Below are 8,093 nucleotides of genomic sequence, written 5' to 3' on the forward strand. Positions count from 1 at the left end.
TCCTGGCTGAGTCAGAAGCAGCTGATCCCTGTCTGGGAGCCAGGTCAGGGCTCGGTAACCTGAGCATTTTGGAGTTGACCCTGAGTAACTCGCTGTCCCAAAGGGAAAGCAGAGGGAATTGTGTCTGGTTTAAGCCCAAATGAGCGGCATTCTGAGCAAAGCTGTGACAGCATCGAGCTCTGAGGTCATTAGCCCGTTCCCTCTTTGGGCACCCTGCAGCACTGGGGCCACTGGTGCCTCTTCCTGATGAACTGGTGGCACACTGGAACACCCTGGCTTGTGACAGGCCCTTAAAGAAACCCCAGTATAGACCAGTATGCCCACAGAGGGAACGCACCAGTTGGCCTTCCCACCATTGGTGATCCACATCTTCTGTCCGTTGATGACGTACTCATCCCCCTTCCGCTCCGCCCGAGTTCTGATCCCGGCCACATCCGAGCCCGCGCCTGGCTCCGTCACACAGTAAGCCTGGAAGAACAGCCCCCAGATCCCAAGGAATTTACATTCTGGGTTTGGGAAACCACAAAATCATTGGGAATTGTGGGCAATGACCGACCTCGGTCACACAAACGTCAGAGGCTCCTCTGTCATTAATTAACTACGCAAGTAATGGGATTCCCCAATCAAACACACATCAGGGGTTCCTCTGTCATTAATTAATTAATCAGTGGGATTCCCTGGTCACACTCACACACATCAGGGGCTCCTCTGTCATTCTGCCCAAGTATTTTTTCTGTTGCTGCTCGTTCCCAGCGATGATCACAGGCATTTGCTGGAAGGGAATGTTCAGAGCATTAACCCATCACCTCAAGGGCCCAGAGCCCAGTTTGGAGGACCCAGAGGCCATCCTGGAGGACCCAGAGCCCAGTTTGAGGGCCCTAGCCCCAGTTCCGGACAGGCGCAGGACTCACCCCCAGGGAATTGGCCTCGATGGCCGTCTGCACCCCGGTGCATCCGTACGCCAGCTCCTCCGTGATCAGACATGCCTCGAAGGTGCCCAGCCCCAGCCCACCTGTGGGGGGACAGGAGGAGACTCAGAGGGGTCTCAAGTGCAGAATATTAATGATTTACAAGCATTTATTATGCCAAACGTCCCCCATGGGCACCGAGTTCCATCAGATATTCTCCCTTGGGAACGCCTTGGGAAATAGCATGCTGCCAGATTGATAATTTTGTTATTTGTTTCTTTTCATTGCAATCAGATGATTTAAAAATCCCATTTCACCACTCTCAGGGGGGTTAATTTTGTGCTCAAGGTGGGACAAGTGGCACAAAATGGCCAAAAGGTGCCACCAGGATCTGTCACTGCTTTACATCTGAGCATTCCCTGGCTCTTGGGAGGCAGAAAAGGGCCACATAGGCTCTGATGTCTCACAAAACTATCAATTATATCCCTCAAATCCCTTTTTCCAGAGGCAGGCAGACACCATTTTACCCGGGAAGTTTGAATCACTTTGTGCCTTTCCTGTGTCCATCTCTTTTCCGATTTTGAATTTCATTTGAACATTCAGTTCCATGACCTTCTCCCACAGCTCTTCACACCAGCCTCAACTTTTCCACACCCACCATTAGTCTCATCAATACCTCGTTTTTCAGGCTATATAAAGATATCCAGCCAAATTGTGCTGATGATTTCCCACTATGAAACTTGATGGCTTTTCAAATTCATTCCTGAATTTTGAGTGTTTTGCACCCACCCAGCCCCTCACTCTCGCTACTGGGGGTCGGACAAGGGGACCTCTAAAGGCCACTCTTGATTCAAACCTTCCTATGATTCTCAGGCTTTGCTGCAGAAACTCAATTTTTGATACCAGATACACCAAATCAGTCAAAAAAACCCCATCAGGGCCTGCTCTGGACACTTCCCAACTCCACTTTCATGTAGAACAGGGAATCTGAAATGTAACATTTTTATCCATGGCTACGCACCTGCTGCACCTCGGCTAAACTGGTAACTGATCCTCAGGAATGAGCCCTTAAATCGCTCTAGCCTGAGGCAGGATCAAAGTAAATCCTTGAATTCTTGACATGGGAATCATGGGAACGGGGATCGTGGGAGAAAATCCAGCCATAAGTTACTACATCAGGATCTAATTCCTCGCCTGATCCCATCCAGCTTCATCACACCCATGTGGGTCAACCTGTCCACAAATTGCTTTGGGATTACTCCGGTGTGCAACAGGTAATTTTTTATGTAATCCATAATTTCACACCTCAGTCTCCTCCAAGGCCTTTTCTTTGGTTTATTTTAGGGATTAAAAGGGATCACACTCACCGCAGCTCTCTGGGATGTGGGAATTCATCAGCCCAAGCTCCCAGGCCCGTTTGATGAGTGGCACAGGATACTGAAACAGGGAAAATCACGGTTGATTATCAGAGGTAACATTTCAAATTTTGCATAAAGAGAAAAATCTGTTTTTTCCCTCCTGTGGGGTGGATTTACCTCCCCAGTCCTGTCATACTGTGCAGCAACAGGAATAATCTCCTCCAGAGCAAATTTCCGGGCAGTAGCTTGGAATTCCTTCTGTTCATCTGTCAGTTCTGTTGAAAAAATAAGGCAAAAAGTCATAAAGAAGATCAACTTCCTCCTTCCGTCTGAACTGCCCTGAGCTCTGAGCAATGCCCACAACACCATTAGTTACAAAATTATTCAAAAACAACTGGAAATGGAGCAGAAAGTGCCAGGTAACAAAATGTTTTTACCAAAAACATCTGTCAAGCACATGCTGCTGTCCCGGAGAATTTGCTGTAATAGCCCAGGTATGGAGAAATTTCTGTGTCACATCCCTGGACGCACCATGTTCCCCTGGTGCTGCTCATGGTTAATGTACTGTTTAAAAGCCAATGGGGGATCATCGCTCAATGCTGAGGCTATTTGGGCAATAAAAAAAGCTCAAGATGGTTACAAAAAAGAAGAAAGTCTCTGAGATATCACCCCCTGCCCTGGCTGTCCTGAACTGGACAGAAAAAGGGCTTTCGGTTTTCCAATAGTTTTTATAAAAAGAATAGAAATCTATTCCAAATAAACACCTGTCTGGGAAATTCCTCCTGAACTGCAGTACTGTTGTTTGGTTTTTTGGTCAGTTGTTTTGTTGGGGTTTGGGTTGGGATTTGTCTGGTTTTTTTGGTCCTTTTTTTGCTTCTTTTCCCCCCGCACTGCCTTTTGTCCCTCCCTGTTCCCTCCCTTCCCACACCTGCTGCACTCACCGAAGCTGAACCCATTCCCAGGTTTGCTCAGGTGCACATTTTGGGTAGGTTTGCTGGAGTGCAACCTCCAGCCAGGCCAAACCAGGGTTCGGAGCAGCTGCAGCAGGAAAAGACCATGAGAATGAGGGAATATCCTGGACCAGAATGAGGGGCCTGTCCTAAAGGTGCCAGCGCAGCCCCACAGCACAGCAAGGGACAGGGGCTGTGACAGGTGGCACACAGGGAAAAAAGGTACTGTCAGAGAATACTGAAAATATCTGTAAAGCCAAAAGGTGAACTGTGGGGAGAGCTGGGATCAAGCATGGAATGCTGAGCTGCTGAAACAGTGGTTATGCACAGCTTGGGGGTGTCCCCAAGGTAAAGTTTTATCTGCGGGGTTTTTGCAAGACACAAGTTTTGCAAAACTGTCCTTTCTCACCCAGGTTTTCCCTTCTTGCCTGAGCTTTCTTACCAAACTGCTGCCACAGGTGTGCAAGGAAAACAAAACAACACCAGGAAACAACCCTCCCAAGTGTTTTAGACCCTGTTTGAAGTATAACTGACAAAAAAAAAAAAAAAAGGTATAAAAAAAGACAGGGTATTGTAGTCATGGGGGGTTTATTTGTTTGGGCTTTGGTTTAGTTTTGGTTTTGCTGGTTTTTCTCTTAAGGATGATCCAGCCCTACGCAGCATCTCCACCAAAACATTTAGACAAAACTAGGAAAAGCCTAGAATTCTCAACAAGGCTGAAGGTGACACACACACACACACACACACACACACACACACCCCCCACCGAAGGAGCTGCCAAGTTTGTGTTTGAGATGTTCAGTCTCACAGTCTCATGGTTCTCTTGCTCCCGGGGCTGGGCAAGGTCAAGGGCATCACTGAGGCGACTCTGGACACATCAACACCCCTGGACGGCTGAAGGTGAGGGATGGGCAGGGGAATCTCCCCGGGGAAACACAGAGTGACAAGAGACCAAAGTTCTCACACAGGGATGAGGCACTGGAGCCATGGGGGTGCCCCATCGCTGGGAATGTTCCCAGTCAGGTGGGATAGCACCAGGGAGCAACCTGATCTAGCTGCTCCAAGTTGGCAGTGGGGTGGGACTGGGTGGTCTCTTAGATCCCTTCCCACCCAAACCAGTCTGAGATTCTGTGTAAGGATCTGGGCAAGCACCTGCCTATTCCATCAGCCTCGCTATCCTCTCCACGCTGAGACCCAGCTCCTCGTGCCTTCCACCTGCTCTGCCCCCACTGAACCTCAAATCCCGGTGCCAGGAATATCATCCATGAGATCCCCTGCCCTCGGGCACAGTCGCCCCCGTCGCTCCCGCTGTCACCGTGACACTTGGGGCAGGTGGCCACATCCCACCGGGGGACACTGGAGGGACACTGGATGGACACGGCAGAGCCGGCGACCTTCACCTTTCCCCTAATTCAGGAATGACGGGGAGAACTGGAAGTGCCGACGCAGTTCCCGGGGAGGGCGACCGATAGATCCCGATATAAGTAATGTTCCCAATTCCCAACGGGGCGGGCACCGACCTCGGGGGCGCAGAGGGCACCGACCCCGGGGGGAGGAACGGAGCGGCGCGGGAGGAGCAGCGCGCACCGATCCCGATTCGGGACCCCCGGGATTGAGGTTGGCAGCACCGCCTCAGCCCCAGCACGACCCCGGCCCCGTCCCTCCTCCCCTGGCTCCCCCCGTGACCCCCCGTGCCCCGCTCACCCGGCCGGCGCTGAGCGCGGACATCGCTGCGGCGGCTGCAGCGCTGCGGGGCGGCCGCACCATCCCCGCCCCCGAACAGGGCGGTGCGGGGTCTCCTCCGCGCCCCTTCCCCTCCTCTGCCCCGTTTTGTCGATGACAGAGAATCGGCTGCTTTTATTTCCCTTTTGCTGTGTGAAATTTCCCCCGAGATGGGTTCGGGTCCCGCTCGCGGGTTTCTCACGGAGAGTTTGGGTTAACGCGGCAGAAACGGGCCCGGGTCCCTGCCTTGGGCAGACACTTCTTGGGTTAAACCAGCAGGTTAAAAAAAACTGATCGTGGTCTCACGCAGGCTTTGCTCCGACCGCGGCTGGCTTTTCACTCCGGTATCGGTGGAATGGCGTGTTCAGAGACGGGAACGGAGCCGAGGCAGCGGCTGGAGCACCAGGAGCGGCTGAGGGAGCTGGGAAAGGGGCTCAGCCTGGAGAAAAGGAGACTCGGGGAGACCTTGTGGCTCTGCACAACTCTCTGACAGGAGGGGGCAGCCGGGGGGATCGGGCTCTGCTCCCAGGAGACAAGGGACAGAACAAGGGGAAACGTCCTCAAGCTGTGTCAGGGGAGTTTTAGGTTGGACATCAGGAAGAATTCCTTCATGGAAAGGATTGTCAGGCCTTGGAAGCGGCTGTCCAGGGAGGTGGTGGAGTCCCCATCCCTGGAGGTGTTCGAGGGCATGGCACTCAGTGCTCTGGCTGAGTGACAAGGTGGTGTTTGGTCAAAGGCTGGACTCACTGATCTTGGAGGTCTTTTCCAACCTTAGTGATCTGAAGATTCTGTGACTTTTTCTCCCTGTAGTTAAGTAAAAGTTAATTTGTAACTTTATGTTATTCCAATGTTTAATGAAGATTTTAACGTGTTCTTTCTGTTTTAAATCCAGTCTCAAGCCCACAGGATGTGTGGATTTGGGGCTGTTAAACACCCCCTATCCAGCACCACAGGTTCTGATCCACAGGTCACATTCCTGACTGCAATTGGGAGATCCGGAGCAGCCCAACTTCTGTCCATGGATTATTTATCCCTTACTTGTACAATTCCTGCACACTCCTACGGTTCCTCAATGCTCCTCAGGTGATTTGTCATCACAACAGCCCCGGGATGCAGAGACATTTCTCCATCGCATTAAAGAGAAAGGTTCAGATGGGTTTTCTGATGAGCAGGGTGGGTTTCACTGGAGTTCACGAACCAGGATCACACTCCCCAGAATCACAGAGGCAGGTAGGGAGCTTCTGTATCCCTATGGAAAGGGGGGCACAGGTAATATCTTCTCTCCTGGGTCACAAACAGCTGCAGCTGCTTCAGGTGCCTGAACAATGTAGGGACACCCCCACCCAGGATGTTCCTGATGCAGGGAGGAATTTCTGGACAACATGGGCAGAACTGAGATGCTATTTCCAGGTGCCTTCAAGACCGGTATCAATAGCCTTCTGGAAGGAACGAGCTCCTGAGATTTGTGACCCAGATACGAGCTGGTACGGGGGGTTTCGAGGCACTCCAGGTGCAGAAGGCATTAGTGTCGCTGGAAGGGAATGCAGGTCCCAGTGTGGATAAGGGATCACACTGACAGGGTCGATGCTGGTCCTGCAATAGGGGATCACACTCTTGGGCGCTAGGCCCAGGGTGGATAAGGGATCATGGTCACAGGATGGAGGCTGGTCCCAGGATCAGGCATCACATCCACAGGGTGGGTGCTGATCCTGGCATAGGGCATTGCCATCATGGGGTAGACACTGATGTGGGATGGGGGTCCTGTGCAGGGGAGCTGTGGGTGACTGCCTTGCTGGTGGCAGGTGAGTATCTGTGTGTCCTGTGCCTGTCTGCGTGTCCGCGTGGCTCTGAGACACCTGCTCACCACAGCAGGTTGAACCTGCTGGGGGAGAGGCTGCAGCCAGGCTGGGCTGGATTTGCTGGCAGCTCCAGACACCCACTCTGCAGCTCCCTCACCCCCACCCGGGTGCCTGGACCCAGCTCCTGTGGGGCAGGATCATCTCCCCTGCTCACCTGTGATTAGTTCTGGCTTTGCTGAGCAGTTTTTCAGTGGTTCTGCTCCCCAATCCCACATTGGATGGAACACTGATACTCTTCTCCAGGCATCCAGAGAGAAAAACAGCCCAGGCAGAGCATTCCACAGGGAATGGCCCTCTGCAGTGTCTGCTTCTTCTCTCTGAAGCAGCTGAGGTGGCACAGAGGTGGCTCAGAGGTGGTAGCTGTGACTCCTGGAGTTTGGAGGGGACAGTGATGGGCTGTGATCCCATGACCCCAGAGCAGTCCCCATGCAGAGACTGACCATCATATTTCCTCTCCAAATTTACCTTCCCACACATCATGCCCAGACTGTCCTTCTGAGTCCTCTGTCCCCTCCGTAGTGGACTAAGGGTTCCTTGGGTCCTTCCCAAAGCCATAACTGAGCCCCCCCAGCCTGCACCACCTGCCCCAGCCACAGCCCCTTGGATCTCCTTGTTCCTGCACAGCTGGAAAATGTCCTGTGTCACAGTGTCCCGCAGTGGTAGGGAGGAGAAGAGAGATCCAACAGGCAGGAATTGTGCAGCAACATTGATTTCTTTAATTATTTTACAACTCTCTTATAGACTTTTTTCTTCAGTCTAATTGGTCAAAGGATCAGCCACCCCTTGGGAGTGATTGGCTAAAATCCTAAAACATCCATTGTCAAAATATTTTTCTACTGTACCATAAACAAAGCTTTGCAAGGTCACAGATGTTCATAGTTTATAGAACTCTGCTAATATCTTCCATGAGAGAGAAAAGTCTCTCACGGGACTTAAAAGAAGCAAGAAAAATTCTTGCTAGCAGCATTTTTGTATCTACAATTCCCCCTTTCTGTTTTATAAGATAACAATTCTACTAGGTATTAATCCTAAATAGAAATTTACATCAGTTATTAATTCTAAATATGTCCTTAAGGCTTTAACTATCTGACTCCATAACAAGAAATTTAAAGTTCAGTCTCTGCTTGTGGAAGGACCATCCCAGTCTCTGCTTGTAGAAGGACCATCTGCCTGATGGTTGACATCCTGGTCATCATCAGAAGAGTCATTAGGCTGATGATCTACATTCTGGTCGCCATTTGGATGGTTGGCGTTCTGGTCATCATTTGGAGGTTGCCTGTTCTGCCTCTGGTGCCG

At 51.3% G+C, this 8,093-nt stretch overlaps 1 protein-coding gene across 1 annotated transcript in view; it reads right to left on the reverse strand.

Annotated features, from left to right (window-relative positions):
• The window catches only part of LOC103618642 (medium-chain specific acyl-CoA dehydrogenase, mitochondrial), a 9,951-nt gene extending 4,932 nt beyond the window's left edge, over window positions 1-5,019 (reverse strand). The window contains exons 1-7 of the mRNA XM_008637069.2: window positions 4,921-5,019; window positions 3,208-3,304; window positions 2,444-2,541; window positions 2,276-2,345; window positions 912-1,012; window positions 692-772; window positions 338-468 (exon numbers count right to left, since the gene is read on the reverse strand). Coding sequence (XP_008635291.2) covers window positions 338-468; window positions 692-772; window positions 912-1,012; window positions 2,276-2,345; window positions 2,444-2,541; window positions 3,208-3,304; window positions 4,921-4,983 — 641 coding nt within the window. The 5' untranslated portion in view covers window positions 4,984-5,019. The remainder of the gene's footprint in view (window positions 1-337; window positions 469-691; window positions 773-911; window positions 1,013-2,275; window positions 2,346-2,443; window positions 2,542-3,207; window positions 3,305-4,920) is intronic.
• Window positions 5,020-8,093: the final 3,074 nt, after the last annotated feature.

This window comes from Corvus brachyrhynchos, unplaced genomic scaffold (assembly GCF_000691975.1).
Source record: "Corvus brachyrhynchos isolate BGI_N302 unplaced genomic scaffold, ASM69197v1 scaffold1647, whole genome shotgun sequence".
Lineage (NCBI taxonomy): Eukaryota > Metazoa > Chordata > Aves > Passeriformes > Corvidae > Corvus > Corvus brachyrhynchos.